Below are 21,642 nucleotides of genomic sequence, written 5' to 3' on the forward strand. Positions count from 1 at the left end.
AAGAGAGGCTGGACACGCTAAATGTGGTGTTTTAGGTTCTGCCTCTACAGTCTGTTTTTTTATCGCACCGCCTCCAGAGGGCGCTGCTCTCACTCGCTCGGTCAGAAGTCCAAACGCTGCGAATTTCATGCACTTGAAAGCAAACACCGAGCAGATTAGAGCGATTAGACACGGACTGGACAGCGAGGGTCGATCACACCGACGAAGGTAAAGTGGAGCGAAGATTCTGTTTAAATACGTTACAAGCGAAACTTTCCCGGCGCGGTGAAGTCGTTTAATGGGGAGTGTTCAAACATGTGGATGCGCTTCATTCGCTCCGAGTCTGAGAATCAGTGCCGATTCCTGCGCGTTTGTGTCTTAAATTCAGATTCAAACTCAAATTCAAATAAACTTTATTAACTTTATAGTTTTGAATATAATGTCTTCAAAGCAAATAAAACTGAACACACTCTATAGAACTAAAAACAAATATAGAATTACTGATAGTAATAATCATAACGGTCATAATAAAATACACACACACACACACACACACACGCCGCTTCTCTCCGTCGCGGGGGGGGGGGTGCTGGAGCCTATCCCAGCAGTCGTTGGGCGGAGGGCAGGACACACCCTGGACAGGTCGCCAGTCCATCGCAGGGCCATAGTAAAATAATAATGAAAAAATTAAGTAATTAAATAAAATAAGACTAATAACGGACAGCATATTTAACCTCTGTACAGTGAGGGCTTTGGTGGGGGTCTGTGAGGTCAGGACGTGAAGTGTGTTTGTCCATCAGGGGACCTGTTGGTACATATTTTGCAGCAAGAGATGCTGTGTGTCCTTCTCCAAGGAAAACCGGTCATTTTTCTGATAGAATTCCATAATTTAGGAGAATGTTTTTTGTTTGTTTGTTTGTTTGTTTGTTTGTTTGGGAGAGTGAGGCTTTCTCATACCTCACTCAGACATTGACCTCCAAGTCTCCTCTCTCAGGGCGCTCAGGATTTTTTTTATATCCATATATATAAATATATTTTTCATATTTATATCTGCCAGTTTCAATGACCAGACTGTGGTCACTGATCCTGTACTTGGTCAGGATCTTTCTCTGCTATGGACCGCTGATGGTGAAAAATCTTCTGTTTATTCATGCTGTGTTTAGGGCCTGAAAGCTCTGCTACGTTTGATTATTTGGTTTACTCTGACTGGACTTTGGTCAGCAGTGCTGGACCGAGTCTGCTGTGTGTTAGAGATCAGTGACATGGTTAGTTGCAGAGCCAGCTGACAGAGGACACTGCGCTTAAGGCTGAGCTCTCGGGTTTTAGGTGCTATGATCAATGGAACTTGGCCTAATTTTGCCCTCCATGCATTTGGTAGCGTTTTTCATCGAACCTTGTACTGAATTCTGCATTCAGGCACTCTGTGAGATGGATGATTGTACCATCTAGTGTACTCATGCTTACTGAGTGGACCCCATACCTCACTTCATACAGTGCAATGGGTGCAATTACACTGTCAAACAATTTTACACCAGATTTTAATTGGGATGTTTGTTTTGTGGATGTTTTTTCCTGATTATGTAGAAAGCAGTAGTTGTCACTATCTTTCAGACCGGTGCAGCTCACAGTCACTGACTCTGCTTTTTCAGAGACCATGTCCTCTATTAAAGTGGAGTGTGTTGTGAAGGAGCCTAGTGAGGTCACAGAGGGTCCCGTCTGGGAGGAGAAAGATTCCAGTCTCTTGTATGTGGACATCACTGGCAAGAGGATCAACAGGTGGAGCTCTTTGACCAATCAAATAGAGAGTATGTCTACAGGTAAGCCAATCAGATGTCAGCTCTGACTCTGACCCTGAAGCAGGACCTTGACCACAATAAAATCCACAAGTGTGTAATATAATATAATATAATATAATATAATATAATATAATGTAATATAATATAATATAATATAATATGCATTGATAGGATTAAACTTTAAAGCTCAGTTGAGTTTAAAAGGAATAAAGGGTGCCTTTATCATTTTAAAAGGTATAAAAGGAATTTTATGAGCCCAGAATGGACTGAATTTCATTGGCCCCTGTGGCTGTTCTTGTATTGGCTTATCCACTGTTAACCATAGAGTCTGCAGAATTTGTCCACTAATTAAAAGCATATATGCTTACTTCAGCATCACTAATTATCAGCAGCACTATTTTTTTAACACCATATTTTGTCCACACATATAATTATAACAAAATGCACTACAAAAAGACAATTCAAATTTGCTTATATTTGAGCAAATTAGACCAATGGGATTAATTATGATGATGTACTTTAATAATTTGCCACTCTAATGCATATTAAATGCATTTTGTTTTGTTGATTTTCTAAGTAAAATTTTACAACAGTTAGTTCTGGCCATGCAAATTGATTGGTTGAGAGGTGTACTAACTGCAGTTATTTCACCATAACAACACGTTTTTTTCACAAACACTGTATCACTCCGCTGAGATGGCGTTGCTAGGCAACGACTTTGACTACTGTAGGAGACGCTCAAGCCATTTGAATGTTTTTAAATCTTACTTTGCCACAAACAGTCACACAAAAATGCCACGTTTGACCGACAGCTGGTTTGGTCAGACTCTGAAGATGAGACTACACTAAATTCCCAAACTGTTGTCACCACTGAGCAGCTTTTCCAGCTTTTCTGTGACAGAAGAACAGCTAAACAACCTGGAATCAGCCAGAAATTAACCAAATACCATTCGCCAAACAAAATGGGCTGTAAGAAGCTTTACAGACTGACTGAAACAAAACAAGTAGCTGGAGAACGAACTGCCAGCTGTGTAGCGAATGGGCAGAGCTCGTTACTCTGACGTTGATGTAGCAACAAGCTGCTTGTTAACATTAAAAAATAATAAACGACACGTTCTTGGCCCAGTTTATGTATTTCTGACTTTATTTATTTAACAGTTGTATAAAAGCAATAGAACACTCGAGGTCGTGTGTTATTGCTATAACATCACGGCTCTGATTTGGTCGCAGATCATCACAGCTGTGATGTTAATTCGCGATAACGCACTCCCTCTCATGTTATACGACTTAAATGAATGCATCCTCTACAGAGAACACACTTCTGCACATTTTGTTCCACAATTACTGTTTGTTAACATCGTGGGGGGAAAGTAAAACACAAAATGTGGCCTGTGCAAAAGTTATAGCACATCTTAGATTTTATGCCTTATTTGTTTGAACTCAGCGAATAAAATATCTAAAACTTGCAGAAAATGCCAATATTAAGTGTGTTCTCTTTACAGGATGCATTATCTGTGTGTTAACAATCAAGAAGTAATTTGACTGGGGAGGTTTACATTTTTGCATGTGTATACATATTGTAGCAGTCAGAAAAAAACCTTGTATCTCCATGTTTTTAGTTTTCTTACCTTGAGATTTAGCAGCCATTGTTTGCGTTGTCTCAGTGTGTTTCATGCCGAGTTGATTAGTGTAACGGTGCACTTAGAATGAAACTTAGAATGAAACCTTGCTACATTGACTTACACTGAAAGCGCAGAACGTTCTCCTGTAAAGTTTTTTTGGGGGGGGTTTGTTCCTACAGTGACAACATGCATATAAACTACAAGGGTAGTTCAGTGCAAGGGTTACTGAACAGTGTACATCACTTATCAAATAATTAATGTTAAACTATATAAATTCATATAGATTCTAATTTAGTGATTAATAACTGAATAATAAGCCTGCTGTTTACAAACATTTCCAACTGTGGCCAATCCATCAATACATATTTGGTCAGGAGGTTACGTGACTGCAGGGGAAAAGGAGTTCGCTGCGGTGGACTGGCAGAAATGCTCTATCGCCACCATCGCTCACCTGGACACAGACAAGAGCAAAGCTCGCTTTAATGATGGGAAGGTGAAAGGTTCTTCGCAGGTGTGTGTCCTGCCTCTGTGCTACTCTCCTTTCTATACACCACAACAAATGCACCCTACACACCCTGTGTGAAAGTACCGTATACACATTGTTCATCTTCACATGCAGGAGCGTAGCTGAACTTTTTCGATGGAGAGTCTGGGTTAGATTTCATTAGGATGGCAAAGTGAAAAATAAAAGAGTAGCTAATAATCTTCTTCATCACACGTTACTTTTTTCAGTGCATTAACTTTTACATGTTAGGCCATAGACGTTACTCATTTCAGCTCCAGGTTGCTAATGAGTCTAATTATAGAGGCAGCAAAGTATAAGCTAGGATGTTATAAAGGAAGAGACTGGTCATTGGGTGAAATAAGTCCTGCCTTCCAATAAAATGAGCCAATCAGCCTGTTGCTTAAATCAGAATTGGGGCAAGAGATAAACATATGTGCAGTGGTCAGAAGAACAAGCTGAAAAATTGTGCATTGTTTGACTCAATGACTACCAACACTACCAAGCTGATATTATCCGTGATTTCAAATTTTTGAAACGTTTAAGACGAAACCTTATCTCTAGCTAACTAAAGCTATTTTTATACAGGATAATTCACTCGAAAGAGGCCCTGAATATTCTGCTGTAACTCCCGTAAGGATAAAGCAATCTGAACCCAAAAATACATTACATACCTTGACGCATGTGTAATTGATTGCATTACATGCGATGCACTAAGTGATGGGGTACAGGGGTCTGCACCCGGAAGTTGCAAATGGAGGTTAAATGTCATGACGGCTATCCAGCGCCTACCTCATCGGTCCAACTCAGGGGCATTCTAGCTTGTTCAAAGCTCCATGTACTGAGGAGCACGTTGCATGTTGTTTTGTTCAGATTGCTTCATCCTTGAAAGAGTTATTACAGAATATTCAGGGCCTCTTTCAAGTGAATCTCCCTGTAACACTTTTTTCAGCTATTGGAAACACAACCATTTTGTGTCATAACTTTCTGTGAAGGGGCTTTTAGAGGCATTAAACTATTCAGATATTAACTGAATAGTTGGTGTAGTGTAGTGGGTAACACCTCTGCCTTTTACGCTCTAGACTGGGGTTCAATCCCTGCCTGGGTAAGCACCCTACACTATACCAATAAGAGTCCTTGGGCAAGACTCCTAACACTACCTTCACCTTCCTGTGTAAAATGATAAAATTGTAAGTTGCTTAATTATGCTTCATTGTGCTTGACTTGTGACCCACAGTCAAGCTAATTCTTGTTAACATAGCATTGCTGTTGGGGCAAAATGACTGTGCTGCTTCCTACAATTCGGGCTCAAGTAAGCATGTGCTCCTCTGTGCTCCTTCCTGTTTCTTCTTGTATGTAGGCACCATGGGTCTGCCGGTGGGTCCGACTGAGTTTGAGAAGAAGCAGGGCTCTCTGTATAGCCTTCAAGCTGACCGTTCTGTCATCAAGCACTTCAACCAGGTGGACCTCTCCAACGGGATGGATTGGTCTCTGGACCATCGCTACTTCTACTACATAGACAGTCTGAAGTTCATGTTGGAGGTCTTTGATTATGAGATGCAGACTGGAGCCATATGTGAGTCATCTATGGAGAACTATATTTATCCTTATTATCATATCAGTACTGAATCCCCAGAGGCATGTGGCCTGGATCTCTGACCATCAAAGCCACAGCAAAAAATATACAATTACAAGGTACACTGATGAGGCATAAAATTATGACCTTGTTTCTATGCTCATTGTCCATTTTATCAGCTCCACCTACTATATAGATGCACTGTGTAGTTCTACAATTACAGACTGTAGTCCATCTGTTTCTCTGCATACTTCCTTAGCCCCCTTTTACCCTGTTCTTCAGTGGTCAGACATAGGGTCAGTATCAGGAGAACTGACCCTATGCCTGTATGTCTTTGTCTCTTAAGCTAACAGAAGAACCGTATACAAGCTTGAGAAAGACGAATGTGTTCCTGATGGCATGTGCATAGATACAGAGGGCAAATTGTGGATGGCCTGCTTCAGTGGAGGAAGAGTGCTGCGCATTGACCCACAAACAGGTGAGGAGATTTGTATGTAAATAAATATTTTGGTAATGCTTTACATTAAGGGTCACACATTAATGGAAAATGATATGGTAAAAGTCAAATACATGCTCATTATTTATATATTAATTAACAGTTCATTTAGCACTAGTTACTGAGTATGTACTTAGTAATTAGTAATTGAGCCCAGTGTTAACTGGTGGTTTACTTTGTCTTTAGTTAACAGCTTTGTTACTCATTAACTGTGCCACTAACTACGCTAATGAACTGATAAGTGCGCTTACTCTTGTAAATAAGTAACATGAAAACTAACAAGTACTTATGAGTAAAGCCCATTGATTTTCTGTTAATGAATCTACTGATTTAATGTAAGTAATTCATTTCCTCTTTGTGTCCTTCCCACTAAAGTGACTATTCTCATTACTAATTATACTGTAAACTCATGGTTAAGACTTAACTAGTTACTAGCAACTAGTTATATTTTAATTTCTCTGTCTGTTTTTGTGGCCTCTTAAGTAAAAAGGGAAATATACACACATTATTAATTAACATTTAGTCTCTTATGTCTTTTATACTTGCACATCTCATCTACATTTTTTAAGGATCCAAGATTGGATTTCCATGCTATTATCCCAAAAATTCCCCTTTAGAGTGTGACATATACTGTCAATATGTGCAGTTCCTACAAATATATTTTATTGCTTTTAAAGGCAGCTGTCTAGACACGTCTTTGATAAAGCCGTCTGCGTTTTAGGCCTGATCAGTATGTCACCTTAGGTTTTCTCTATGATTCAGTGTGTGTGTGTGTGTGCTGCCCTTAGTTGTGAATTTATAGTATAATACACAGTGGAGGAAAATGTATGACCAGTAAGCAGATTAATGTAGGGACTACAAACAGAATTAACTCACAAACACTTGTTAGTTGTCATGTTACTTATTTATGAGTAAACATACTTGTGGCGGTTAGTACACAGTTAATGAGTAATTAAGCTGTGAACTAATGATAAACCAGTCATTTAACAGTGTACTCAATTAGTAATTAATAAGTACATAATCAGTAACTAATGCTCAATGAGTAGTTAATAAATACATAAATAATCAGTATTGAATTACTTATCAGCGTGTAAATATCCATTAATTTGCAACCCATAATGTAAAGTGTCACCAATATTTTTAGACACATTGTTGTACTTCTGAGGCCTTCTAAGACTTTTCTTGTTGTCTGCTTTTCTCAGGTACCAGGTTGCAGACAGTGAAGCTGCCTGTTGCGAGAACTACCTCATGCTGTTTTGGAGGGAAAGACTACACTGACCTGTATGTCACCTCTGCTTATATAGGCATGGACGAGGAAGCGCGGGCCCAACAGCCCCAAGCTGGCTGCATTTTTAAAGTAAGTACTCTGTTCATCAGTTATTTATTATGTGATAAGGTGTTGTGGTAGAATATTCGTTGTCCAAGCTGTTATCCAGCCAGTATACTGCATGTACTGTCTTTATTCTCATTCATAAACACTGTCATAACAGAACCTTATATCTCCAGAAGGGAAACTTTATAGAAGAAGAAAACACTTGCAGAATACTTTCACTCTAAATAAAAAAAACATGCAATTATTAAAAAGAAACACCTCCTAAAGCCTGAGTAGACTGATAAATCAATGTGGTGAGCCAGTGGTGAGCCAGTTTTCTTAGCATTCTTTATTTGAGTCTCCTAAAACATTTAAGCTTAGCATCAGTGTTGAACTGGACTCGTGCATGCACTTCATAGCATCATGTTACATACAGTTGTATGTAAAAGTTTGTCCACCCCTGGTCATATGATGTTTTGTTCATTTTCTAAGTGAAAATAAATGAACACATCCTCTATAGAGAACACACTTATGGACATTTTAATGCACAGTTACTGTTTGTGTCCTGAATATTGGAGAAGAAATAAAATATAAAATGTGGCCTGTGCAGAAGTTTGTGTGTGTTTTTTATAGAGGATGTGTTAACAAACTCAGGGCACTCAGCAAAACATGACATTTGACCAGTGATGTTGAAACTTTTGCAGGTGACAGTGTATTGCAGTTGTCATATCAAAACCTTGTATCTCCAAAATAATAACTTTACAGGAGAAAGAAAAAACCTACTTTACTTTTTGTGTAAGTCAATGGAACCAGATGTCTTTCCAAGTAATTTTGAGCCATTTCTTTTGGTCCATTTATCATGGAATTTACACACAATGTAAAGAGCAACAGGTATTTTTAAATTGTATCAAAAACTGAAAAATGACAAAAATGGAGATACGTGGTTTTGTTCCGACAGCAGTGATATGTTGTTAACTGCAAAATCAATAGCTATCTACTTTGTAGTCAGATTATTGAGTTATTTTTATTGAGATGGTGAATTGTTTGTAGAAATGTATTCATATATTAATTTTCATTTTCTATTATGGTGAGTTTAGGAAAGTGGAACAACATTTATTTGAAAAAAATGAAAAGGCAGTTAACACAAGAGTGAGAAACAGCAGAGTTTTACTCAAGATGTATTCTAAACATTCTTTACATCCAATGTAAAGGGCAGCTGCTGTCTCTAACTAGGGTAAAAAAGTGGTATTATGAAGTTTTGATATTAGAGTGGTGTTATATTTTTCATATACAGGCATACATAAGAGTTTGAACCTCCCCAGTCATGTTACATGTTTTGTTGATTTCTAATTGAACATAAGTTAAGGCATCCTCCACCAGGGTACAAACTTGAATTTGGCATTTTTCCGTAAGTATGTATTTGTTCAGTTTAACATATTGGAGGAAAAAAATGCAGCAAAATGTGATAGAACTTCTACACAGACCACATTTTATGTTTCCAATATGTTCAATTCAGCACATAAACAGTATTGTCCATTGAAATGTGCAGAAGTGTGTTCTCTGTAGAGGATGTGTAACTTATTTTCACTTAGAAATTCAACAAAACATCATTTGACCAGGAGGACTCAAAGTTTTGACTCAGTAAGTGTGCAGAATGCATAATCATTTATTTTTTTATTCTTAGGCAATGCAGTTTGTAAATAATAATTCCATTTATTGAAGATAAAGATTAAACCTAATGATTAGTTGTGCCACCCTTGGCAGTTACAACTGTAATCCAACATTTAATGAGTGTTTTACATCGCTGTGGAAGAATTTTGGTCCTCTGTTCTTTGCAGTATTGCTTTCATTTGGCTACACAGGAGGGTTTTTGAGCATGAAATGCCCATTTAAGGTCTTGCCACAGCATCTCAATGGGACTCAGGTCTTTGACTTGGCCACTGCACAACCTTCATTTTGTTTCATTTGAGCCATTAATTTGAGGATTTGCTTGAGTGCTTTGGATCATTGTCCTTGCGGCATAACCCAACACTGCTTGGACTTTAGGTCACAATCTGATGGGCGGACATTCTCCTTCAGGATTTTCTGACAGAGAGCAGAATTAATTGTTCCATCAATTATGAGAAGTTGTCCAGGTCCAAAACAGACCCAGACCATCACATTACCACCACCATGTTTCACTGCTGGTATGATGTTCTTATGGTGGTGTGTTATGCCAGATGAAACAGGAGGCGTGTCTTCCAAAAGTTCCAACTCATCAGTCCACAGAATATTCTCCCAAAGGTCTTGGGGGTCATCTAGATGTTTTTTTGGAAAATGTGAGATGAGCCTTTGTGTTCTCTTTGGTCAGCAGTGGTTTGCACCTTGCAACTCCTATTTTTGACCAGTATCTTTCTTATTGTGGTATCCTGCGCTGCTGTTTGAGACCTTCATGCCTGCTTCTCATTACCAGACAGGTTCTGCTTAAATGATGTTTAGATTCAGCAGGTCTGGTATTAATCATGCCTGGTGTTCCTAGTGAAATTAAACCCAACAGTCAACTGAATTTGATTAACTGATTTAGGAGCCAGAGTAAAGAGGGTAATTACTTTTTCACATAGGGCCAGGTAGGGCTGAAAAGCATTTTTCCCTCCATAAATGAAATCATCATTTAAAAACAGCATTTACTGGTGATGATCTGAAACATTAAAGTGTGACAAATATGCAAAAAATAGAAAGAATTAGGAAGGGGGGCAATACTTTTTACAGCACTGCATATACACTAATCAGGCGTTTCTACGCTCATTGTCCATTTTATCAGCTCCACTTACAATATAGGTGACCCCCATAGACCCTCACACAGCAGGTAATATTTGGGTGGTGGATCCTTCTCAGCACTGCAGTATCTCTGATGTGGTGGTGGTGTGTTAGTGTGTGTTGTGCTGGTACGAGTGGATCAGACACAGCAGTGCTGCTGGACCTTTTAAACACTGTGTCCACTCACTGTCTCTATTAGACACTCCTACCTTGTCAGTCCACCTTGTAGCTGTAAAGTCAGAGACGATAGCTCGTCTGCTGCTGTGTTGGTCATCCTCTAGTCCTTCATCAGTGGTCACAGTGTTGGCTGTATATTTTTGGTTGGTGGACAATTCTCAGCCCAGCAGTGACACTGAGGTGTTTAAAAACTCCCCTTCATTTGTTTAATTCCCTGCCAAAATGGCTACGTTACGTATAAGTATGTATACATTTTTACAAAACATTTCTGAGGGGATTCATTACAGGATAATCCACTTGCATATGGATGGTGAACGTCAAAGGAAAGTAAGTGGGGGGAAAAAGTTTTTCTGTCCATCCTTCCACTGTGAGAACAACTCAGCTCTGTGAGTCTGAAAGGATGTGTAGCTGTGAAGAAGAGAGACTGAGAAAAGGAATCAGACCAATCAAACAAAGCTGCTGGTGTTCTCTGAACAAGGGACTGACCACCCCAGAGTCCAGACCTCAACATCAATGTGTTTGTGAATGTGTTTGGGATTATTTGGATTGAGAAGAAAATGCAACTAACTTCTAAGACTGAACTTTGGCAGCGAGTAAACATATCTATAAGCCTAAAATCCGTAGCAATTTAATAAAAAAAATGTGAAAGTTTTCCATAATTATAACTTAGCATCTCATAATGATTTACTATATTAAAATTATGACTTGCAATCTTATTACAACTTAGTATCTCATAATTATGACTTACTTTTTTGTAATTATGACTTCCTCATTAGTACCTCATAATAATGAGCTTCAATCTCATACTTATGATGTTTTTTATTTCATAATTATGACTTAGCATCTCATATTTATGACCTACTTTCTCACAGTTCTGACTTGGACTCTCCATTACGAGAAAATATATGATTATATATATATTTGTTTTTTTTTTGTTTGTTTGTTTGGTTTTTTTTTTTTGAAAATATATAAAATATAATGAATACCACGGCGATCCGCTGTTGACATCCTGTAGAAATAAAACTAATGCGTGGCCACGATCAGGCCACGATCGTGTTCCCACGCCTTACTAAGTCATGGCCATGACTTAATCATCTCATTCCCGCCCCTTACTAAGTCGTGGCCACGCATTAGGATCTCGTTCCCACGCGTTAATAAGTCAATAAGTTATTTGAACAGGATGTCATCAGCGGGGCTCCGTAGGGAATATATTCCGTGTGTGTGTTTAAAAGCAGTGCTGAACCTCCCGAGTCTGTGGTGTTTTAGGTTCTGCCTCTACAGTCTGTTTTTTTTTATCGCACCGCCTCCAGAGGGCGCTGCTCTCACTCGCTCGGTCAGAAGTCCAAACGCTGCGAATTTCATGCACTTGAAAGCAAACACCGAGCAGATTAGAGCGATTAGACACGGACTGGACAGCGAGGGTCGATCACACCGACGAAGGTAAAGTGGAGCGAAGATTCTGTTTAAATACGTTACAAGCGAAACTTTCCCGGCGCGGTGAAGTCGTTCAGGGGAAGTTTGTGTTGTCTGCTGTCACATGACCGCCGCTCTGAAACGGCCTGGACTTCGCTTAGAGAATCAGTGCCGATTACAGCAGCAGTTTAGGTTTCATGTCGAAAATTACGCCGAACTCTCTCTCTCTCTCTCTCTCTCTCTCTCTCTCTCTCTCTCTCTCTCTCTCTCTCTCTCTCTTTCTCTTTCTCTTTCTCTCTCTCTCTCTCTCTCTCTCTCTCTCTCTGCCCTGTCAGCTATCTCCCGTTGTTTCTCCCTTATGCTCTAGTTGTCACGGTCTGTTTGGCTTCAGGCGGACTAAAGCGCTGCAGCTCACAGGCACTGACTCTCTGCTTTTTCAGAGACCATGTCCTCCGTTAAAGTGGAGTGCGTTGTGAAGGAGCCCAATGAGATCGGAGAGGGTCCCGTCTGGGAGGAGAAAGATTCCACTCTCTTGTATGTGGACATCACTGGCCAGAAGATCAGCAGGTGGAGCTCGTTGACCAATCAAATAGAGAGTATGTCTACAGGTAAGCAAATCAGATGTCAACTCTGACTCTGACCCTTAACCAGGACCTTGACCACACTTGAATCCGAGAATGCATAATGTAAGTTGCACTGACCAGAAGTGGTAGAAGCACACAAGTCCCTTAGTAATCTATTGGATTACTATAATCTAGTTTAAAAAACAAATGACAGATTTTATACTTGAGTAGAAGTGTAAAAGTACATGCAAAAGTACAAAATAAAGATATTTCTTTATTATTTATTTGTGATTCAGTTTTGTAAACTAGACATCTTTTTAATGAAAGTTGGAGGTTCACAACCATCTAACTAGGGCATCATCGCTGCAGACATAATACACAAAAATTTAGCACTTAGTACTGAACACAAGATAAAAAAATTCCTTTGGTTGTGGCCAGGGCTGGAGTGGGTTTTAAACCTGGGAGTTACATGGTGCAGACCAGCCCACACTCCACCCACACACACACACACACAATGCGCTAATGTCCTGCAATTGGGGCAGTCATAGGTTGGAGGTTAGGGAACCAGCCCTGTGACTGGAAGGTCACTGGTTTGGTCCCCTGAGCAAGGCACCTGCATACCTGGGCGCTGCGGATAGGACTGCCCACCGCTCCAGGCAAGTGTGCTCACTGCTTCCTAGTGTGTGTGCATTCACGAGCGTGTATGTGGTGTTTCACTGCACGGATGGGTTAATTGCGGAGCTGAAATTTCCCCGTTGTGGGACTAATAAAAGTCACTTAATATTAATTTCATTACATCAGGCTACATCAGTGCAGTCTCAATGCATATACCAACGCTTCATCCCTGACACAAAACAATAGGAACCAGCCAGAAAGCTGAACCTACAGAAGGCTACAAAATTAAGTTAAACTCAGACAGCTGGGATGTACAAAAGTTAAAGATGTACATACTTACAACCTGATAATGAATAAAGCCAAAAACACAGGTTATTGCAATAGCTGCATAGTAGACCTAAATGAAGATGACATGAAAGTTAAATCGAATAGCTCATGTGTGAAGATGAGGAAAAACAACACAGCAGTATTAAACATCTAAACCTAATCATCCTAGGCTAAAGCATGTGGCCACAGCAGGCATGAAACATGTTTATGGTTTTTTTTATGTCTTACCTGTAATGACTCGACGCAGTAAAGTAACCGCCGCTGGTTTAACCCCTCAAATGCTACAGATGTACACTCTCATGTATATCTGATGTAACATTCACAGTTTGAGTATTCTTATGCTGTGAGTTTATTCATTAGCTCACAGTAACTGGCCCGAAACACTGCCGGCCCACCAGGAATTCTCCCGACTGTACCAATCTCCCACTCTGGCTTTAGGTATGTAAGTGGATGTAGTTTTTTTAAAGATGCATCATCTGCATTAAGCGCTGACTCGATAGTGTTGCTTTCTGTGGTTTCTCGTCTCATCTGTTGATATTCTTCCCTTTTCTGCATGCTCACTGTTGGGGCCTGAAAGCCAAATCAGTAGCCAATCACAGGTTCACTTTGTCCACTTATAAAAAATATATATGTATGCATAAATAAAACTAATTATTTATTAACAGCGCTAATTTCTTAATTCCACATTTTGTCCACTGATATAGCAAAATGCACTGCTTATTTCTAAACCGCTCATCCTTCTGGGTCACGGTGGGAGATGGAACCTATCCCAGCAGTCATGGGGCAGAAGGCAGGATACAACCTGGATTGGTCTCCAGTCCATCACAGGACAGACAGACAGACAGACATATACATTCACACACACTCACACCTAGGGCCAATTTAACATATCCAGAGGAAGCCAGAGCAAATGCACTGCTTAAATGGAAAAAAAATTCACTTCAAATTTCCGCAAATTTGGTCAACTGTTTATTAACATCTTGGGGGAAAAGCAAAGTATAAAATGTAACCTGTGCAAAAATTATAGCACATTTTATGTCATATGCCTTGGTTGTTCCCAATATGTCAACCCCAGCAAGTAAATAGAAAATGTGCCCTAAAACTTGCAGAAAAGTGCCATATTTAAGTGCGTTCTCTGTAAAAGATGTGTTAACATATTTTCATTCAGAAAATCAAAAAGGCACTCTTTAAATGTGTATGTATCATTGCTGTCGGAGCAAAACAGCAACATATCTCCCTGTTTGTTGTTTTTTTTTCTGCATGATTTGAAATTTAGCAGATGTCATTTACATCAGAATTTCGTGGGAAACGGATCAATGGAACGGTCCAAAATCACTTCGGATAAATCTTGTTACATTAACTTACATTAAAAGTGCACCTGTGCATTGGATTGCATTGAACAGCAGGATTAACTGCTGTTTAATCCAATGAGTGAAGATCTTCTGAAGTTAGTTTCTTTATTTGGCCTTCACCTTTGGCCTAATTATCGCTTTAAATAGTTAAATGGTTGAAAGTATAATTTGTTTGGATAATTCTTCTCTCATGTATCACTATCACTCTAGAGACATTTGTGGGCTGTGTGGTCCCACGGAGGTCAGGAGGTTATGTGATTGGTGAGGGAACACACTTTGCTGCGGTGGACTGGCAGAAGCGCTCTATCACCACTATTGCTCATGTGGACACGGACAAGAGCAAAACTCGCTTTAACGATGGGAAGGTGGACCCCGCTGGAAGGTTCTTCGCAGGTGTGTGAGTGTGAGAGTTTATGAGGATGGTGTATTGGTCCTAAAGCGTTAGTTCTCTGTCACAGTAAAATGTATATTGTGTACTTAATGCAAAATGCATACGTTTTTTCCAGTGTGATATACACATTGTTCATATTCACATACAGGAGCATAGCTGAACTTTTTGTGGCTGGGTTAAATTTTATTGGTGTGGCAAAGGGAAAAAAATTGTGGCTAATGTGGCTAATTCTTTGCTTTCCTTTACTTTTGAACATTTAAGGCCATAGAAGTTACTCATTGAGTCTAACAATAAAGACAGCATAAGCTTTCAAAAATGTTCTATATAGTACCAAAAAGGGTTCTTCTACAGGGAGATTCACTCAAAAGAGGCCCCGAATATTCTGCTGTAACTCCCATTATGATGAAGCAACCTGAACCAACTTTTCATGTGACGACACTATAGAAATTAAACTTGGATATAACTTAAAGTAGTCAGTGTACAGCTTGTATAGCAGTATAGATTTACTGTCCTCTGAAAAGAACTCAACACACAGCCATTAATGTCTAAATAGCTACCAACAGAAGTGAGTACACCTCACAGTGAACATGTCCAAATTGTGCACAATTGTGTTGTTGTCCCTCCCTGGTGTCATGTGACTCATTAGAGTTACAAGGTTCTAGGTGTGAATGGGGAGCAGGGCTGTTAAATTTGGTGTTTTGGGTACAAACATGGCACCTCATGGCAAAGAACTCCCTGAGGATCTGAGAAATGGAATTATTGCTCTCCACAGAGATGGCTTAGGCTATAAGAAGACTGCTAACACCCTGAAATTGAGCTATAGAAAGGTCATACAGCGGTTCTCCAGGAGAGGTTCCACTCGGAACAGGCCTCGCCAGGGTTGATGAAAGTTGAATCCACATGTTCAGCGTCATATCCAGAGGTTGGCTTCAAAAAACAGTTGCATGAGTGCTGCCAGCATTGCTGCAGAGGTTGAAGAAGTGGGAGGTCAGCCTGTCAGTGCTGAGACCATACGCCACACAATGCATCAACGCGATCTGCATGGCCGTCGTCCCAGAAGGAAGCCTCTTGAAGCTGATGCACAAAAAAGTCAAGACAAGACAAATTTGTTTGGCTCACATGGTGTCCAGCATGTGTGATGGTGCCCTAGTGAGGAGTATCAAGACAACTGTCTCTTGCATACAGTCAAGCAGGGTGGTGAAAGCATCATGGTCTGGAACTGCATGAGTGCTGCAGGAGTTAGGGAGCTGCGGTCCATTTAGGGAAACATGAATTCCAACATATAATGTGATAGTCTGAAACAGAGGATTATCCCCTCCCTTTGGAAACTGCACCGCATGGCAGTTTTCCAACTAGATAACAGCCCCTAACACACCTCCAACATGACAACTGCCTTGCTAAAGGTAAAGGTGATGGACTGGCCAGGTATGTCTACAGACCTAAACCCAATTGAGCACCTGTGGGGCATCCTCAAGTGGAAGAAGGAGAAGCGCAAGGTGTCTACCATCCACCAGCTCTGTGATGTGATCATGGAGGAGTGGAAGAGGATTCCAGTTGCAATCTTTGCAAGTTGCAAGCTCTGGTGAATTCCATGCCCAAGAGGGTTAAGGCAGTGCTAGATAATAATGGTGGTCTCACAAAATATACTGTACTTAACATAAGCCTTCCTATGATTCAGGCTCAAGTAAGCATGTGCTCCTCTGTGCTGCTTCCTGTTTCTTCTTGTATGTAGGCACCATGGGTCTCGAGGTGCGTCCGGCTGAGGTAGAGAAGAAGCAGGGTTCTCTGTATAGCCTTCAAGCTGACCATTCTGTCATCAAACACTTCGACCAGGTGGACCTCTCCAATGGACTGGATTGGTCTCTGGACCATCGCTACTTCTACTACATAGACAGTCTGAAGTTCATGTTGGAGGTCTTTGATTATGATATGCAGACTGGCGCCATATGTGAGTCATCTATGGAGAACTATATTTATTATATTTAACTATATTTAATATTTTAAAAATATTATCATACCAGTACTACATCTCTGACTATCAAAGTCACAGTGAATAATTGAATGTACACAGTTTCTTGATAATCATTGTCAGACAAACTGACTGTATGCCCGACTGTCTTTGTCTCTTAAGCTAATAGGAGAACTGTATACCAGCTTGAGAAGGATGAAGGCATTCCTGATGGCATGTGCATTGATGCAGAAGGCAAACTGTGGATGGCCTGCTACAGTGGAGGAAGAGTGCTGCGCATTGACCCGCAAACAGGTGAAGATTTCTGTGTAAATAAATATCTTTTAAAATTTTTGTTGTACTTCTGAGGCCTTCTAAGACTTTTGTTCTTGTCTGCTTTTCTCAGGTACCAGGCTGCAGACAGTGAAGCTGCCCGTTGCAAGAACAACCTCATGCTGTTTTGGAGGGAAAGACTACACTGACCTGTATGTCACCTCTGCTTATAAAGGCATGGACGAGGAAGCGCGGGCCCAACAGCCCCAAGCTGGCTGCATTTTTAAGGTAAGTACTCTGTTCATCAGTTATTTATTATTTGGGTGTCACATAAGGTGTTGTGGTAGAATATTCTTTGTCCAAGCTGTTATCCAGCCAGTATACTGCATGTACTGTGTCCTCATTTACATTCATCAACACTGTCATAACAGAACCTTATATCTCCTAAATGGAAACTTTATAGAAGGAAAAAAACATGCAGATAGCTTCTCGTCTAAATAAAATAAATATGCAATTATTAAAAAGAAATGCCTCCTAAAATCTGAGTAGACTGATAAACCAATCTGGTGAACCCATTTTCTTAGCATTTCTAGATATTTTTAGGCACCTAAAAGTGATAATCTTAGCATCTTTGTTGAAATGAACTCTTCTATGTGCTTCAGGGCGTGATGTTATATATAGTTGTGTGCAACAGTGCAACCTGGTCATATGATGTTTTGATTCTAAGAATAGCCAAAAAAAACCCCAAAAAGTGGAATTATGAGGTTTTTATTTAAGACTGGTGTTATATTTCTGTATACAGACTTATACAACAGTTTAAACTTCCCCAGTCATGTTGCATGTTTTACATGTAATTTCTAACTGATAATACGTTAAGGCATCCTCCACAAGTGTGCACGCTTGAATTTGGCATTGTCTGCAAAAATGTGTTTGTTCAGTTTAACATATTGGTTGAAAAATAAAAAATACACTAAAATGTGGCAGAATGTCTGCACAGGCCACATTTTATGTTTCCAATATTTTTAATTCCGCACACAAACAGTAATTGTGCATTAAAATGTGTAGAAGTGTGTTCTTTGTAGAGAACGTGTAACTTGTTTTCACTTAAAAAAATCAATAAGTTATTTGTCCAGGAGTGTCCAACTTTTGAACATCGTACAAGTGTGCAGAATATGTAAATGTGTTCTTCATCCGGTGTGCTTTGCTCTCTCTAGGTCTCTGGTTTAGGAGTGAAGGGAATTCCTCCCAATTCGTTTGCTGGCTGAGATATGAGAATTCTGTGCACTGAACTGTTGCTCAGCCAAACAGAATCACTGCACACATCAAACTAGTGACGCCCTGAATTTAATGAGCGATATTTTGTTTAATTGGAGATGAAGAATATATGAAATCATTACAGTTCTGATTGAATCTCAAAAGGGAGTCTTGTCTGTAACTGTGATATCCATTTGTTTAGGATTAAAGACTGTAGTGATACTGATGGACAATGAATCCATAATCAAGAAACGTTTCACGGTCAAGATACATGTGCGAAAGCACTTTAAGCCCACTAGAATATTAAAACAAGCATAATTTAAGAAACAGGGTGCTATTAATTCTATGTGCTTGTAGATGTTACTAATGGAAAGCATTACTAACCTAATGCTTAGCAACAGGGATGCAGGAAGTGGGAGTGCTGAGGGGGCTGTAGCACCATCTGATTAATAATAATTATAAAACATCTTACAGTGAAGTTTGTATTTTTATACTTTAAAAACCTTTTTGTAGTCATAAACTGTTTAAAACACCTTCCTGCTTCCCTGCTTAGTAAAAACTGTGAGTGATTTATGATGATGGAGTTTATGATGGTCCAGAATATCTTCATTGTACAGTACACTGATGGAAAAATAATGAGCTTTTAAAATCTGTCTTGGACTTTCCTGTTTACATTTAGTGCAGTAGTTAAAATATATGTGAAATATGATGTGATAAGAATATGAAGAACGATCTTGCCATCTGTGCCATAGGAACACTTTGTGTTGTTTCACTGTGTTGTGTCTCACTGGATGGAGCAATAATCTTTTTTTAATAATTGAAATTAAAAAAATAAACAAAAGAAAACAAACTGTACTGTGCAAAGTTTATAGACCATACTTCATTCAGTCAAAATGGCCATTAAATACAAGTTATTCATTTTTTCAGGAGATGTTTCTGAGGTGATAAAAAATAATCCACTTGCATAACGAAGGGAAAAGTCAAAGAAGAAAAAGTGGGAAAAACTGGAGTTTCCAAAACTGAAATTTAAAACATAATTCCACGATACAGAGAAAATGGGACTCCTAACAACCACCTGCAAGACCTGACAGCCCACCAAAACTGTCCCCATCAGATCAATAGTACCTAACCCCTTATTACATACTAAGGCTTTTTATTCAGTAACTACAGGGACTCCAATGCAAATGATTGAGCTATTCTGAGGTTATAGAAGTGTGTAATAAAACACTGAGCCTGCCGGAGGGTCCTGACCATTTAAGATGTAAAAGTGTCCAGACCTCAACATCGCTGAAAAGGTTTAGGATCAAGGTACCTGGATTGTGAGAAACAGAAAATGAAGCCAACTTCTTAGAGGTGTGGAAAAATATCCCTGCAGATTTCTTTGGAAAGCTGAAGGGAAGAATGGAAGCTGTGCTAAAGGCAAAGGGGGAAGGTATTGAAAATATTAATAATATACAGTGCTGTGAAAAGTAGTTGTCCAGACACCCCATTGCTCTTATATTAGCTGATTTGTCATATCAAATGTTTAAGATCATCCAAATAAAATTAAAAAACAAAACACAGCTTGTAAATAATAATTCCATTTATTGACAATAAAGATTTATTCAAAATCTATATCACCCATAAAAAGAATTGTCCCACTAAACCTAATGACTAGTTGTGCCACCCTTGGCAGCTACAACTGCAATCCAACATTTGATGAGTGTTTTACATCGCTGTGGAGGATTTTTGACTCACTCTTCTTTGCAAAAATTGTTTTAATTTGGCTACATTGGGCATTCTTCGAGCATGAACAACGATAAAACCTGTACCTTAAAACAAACAGTTTGGAAACTAGAGCGGAAATGGCAACAAACCAAGCTGGAAGTGTTCCACCCTGCCTGGAAGGAAAACATTATAGAGTATAGAAATGCTGTCACTAAAGCTCGCTCAGCATATCTGGCCTCGCTGATCGAGAATAATAAGTATAAGAGTTCTTAGTTCTAGAGTTCTGATTAGTGTGATTTCCACAATAACAAAAAATCAGGCAGGTACTGAACCAGAAATCCCAGCAACTCTCACCAGTGAAGTTTTTATGGACTCCTTTAATATCAAAATTGAAAATATTAGACAACAAATTCAACCCACAGTGTTACATCCAACTTGGCTGTCATCTGACTTGGCTGATATAAAACAAAACACAGTTGTAGAAAAAAGGCTGGAAACTTTTTACCCACTCCCACAGCTAGAACTAGAGAAGATAATCTCCTCTGCAAATTGCACAACTTGCACACTCGATGCAATTCCCTCAAAATTACTCAAAGAAGTACTGCCAGTTATTATAAACCCTCTTTTAACTATAGGAAACTCGTCCCTTAGTCTGGGCCATGTACTTTTAAAGGTTTTAAACTAGCAGTTATTAAACCTCTGATCAAGAAACCAAATCTTGATGTTGGTGTATTGTCAAATTACAGGCCTGTTACTAGCTTACCATTTATATCATTAACTTTCATTGTTACGCAGACGATACACAACTGTACATATCAGCCAAGCCTGATGACAAATACAGATTAAAGAAAATGGAGGACTGTGAAAAAGAGGTGAAATGCTGGATGTCACATAATTTCCTCCTACTAAACAAAACAGAGGTTCTCCTTCTGGGTCCAAAATTGGCAAGAAATAAATTACCAGATTTAATTTGAAATCTCGCTGACTTTCCAGTTGCACCTGGCTCAGCAGCAAAAAATTTTGGCATCATAATTGATTCAGATTTATCATTCGATCAACACATAGGCAGCATCACTAGGACAGCTTTTTTACGTCTTCACAACATTGCCAAGGTAAGAAATGCCCTAGTACACTAGTACATGCCTTTATTACTTCTAGGCTAGACTATTGTAACCCACTACTGTCAGGATGTACAAGCAGGAATCTAAGCAAACTTCAACTAAAATGCTGCAGCCAGGGTCCTCACTAAAACTAGAAAATTTGATCATAGCAGTCCAGTGCTATCATCACTTCATTGGCTGCCTGTTAAATTTTGTATTGATTATAAAATTCTTTTATTGATGTATAAAGCCCTACATGGTCTTGCTCCTGAATACCTGCAAGACCTTATTTCCTATTACAAGCCATCACGATTACTCAGATCCCAGAGTGCTGGTTTAATAATAGTTCCTAGAATTCATAAGGCTGCAGCTGGGGGAAGAGCTTTTTCTTATAGAGCCCCCAAACTCTGGAATGATCTTCCAGAAACTGTTCGGGACACAGA

The 21,642-nt window shown here is 39.4% G+C and overlaps 1 protein-coding gene and 1 pseudogene across 2 annotated transcripts; both read left to right on the forward strand.

Annotated features, from left to right (window-relative positions):
• Positions 1–1,272: 1,272 nt before the first annotated feature.
• LOC108430044 lies at positions 1,273–12,224 on the forward strand (annotated as a pseudogene).
• Positions 11,549–19,242, forward strand: LOC108430038 (regucalcin-like). Of its 2 annotated transcripts, XM_017702184.2 has the most exons (8): positions 11,549–11,696; positions 12,110–12,277; positions 13,535–13,612; positions 14,737–14,919; positions 16,650–16,865; positions 17,049–17,180; positions 17,272–17,426; positions 18,353–19,242. In XM_017702184.2, the coding sequence occupies exons 2-8, from the start codon at positions 12,115–12,117 to the stop codon at positions 18,401–18,403; spliced, it is 978 nt and encodes a 325-aa protein (XP_017557673.1). In that variant the 5' UTR covers positions 11,549–11,696; positions 12,110–12,114; the 3' UTR covers positions 18,404–19,242. The 2 variants fall into 2 exon arrangements, with proteins under 2 accessions (XP_017557673.1, XP_017557675.1); XM_017702186.2 differs by lacking the exon at positions 13,535–13,612 and having other exon boundaries at positions 11,551–11,696.
• Positions 19,243–21,642: the final 2,400 nt, after the last annotated feature.

The sequence above is a fragment of the Pygocentrus nattereri genome, chromosome 30 (genome assembly GCF_015220715.1).
Source record: "Pygocentrus nattereri isolate fPygNat1 chromosome 30, fPygNat1.pri, whole genome shotgun sequence".
Lineage (NCBI taxonomy): Eukaryota > Metazoa > Chordata > Actinopteri > Characiformes > Serrasalmidae > Pygocentrus > Pygocentrus nattereri.

Bases quoted from the DNA above. Each gene is read 5' to 3' on its own strand.
- LOC108430038 (XM_017702184.2), top strand. From the start codon at position 12,115: ATGTCCTCCGTTAAAGTGGAGTGCGTTGTGAAGGAGCCCAATGAGATC. The intron at 17,181-17,271 runs GTGAAGATTTCT...TGCTTTTCTCAG, and splicing joins GCGCATTGACCCGCAAACAG to GTACCAGGCTGCAGACAGTG. The intron at 17,427-18,352 runs GTAAGTACTCTG...TGCTCTCTCTAG, and splicing joins AAGCTGGCTGCATTTTTAAG to GTCTCTGGTTTAGGAGTGAA.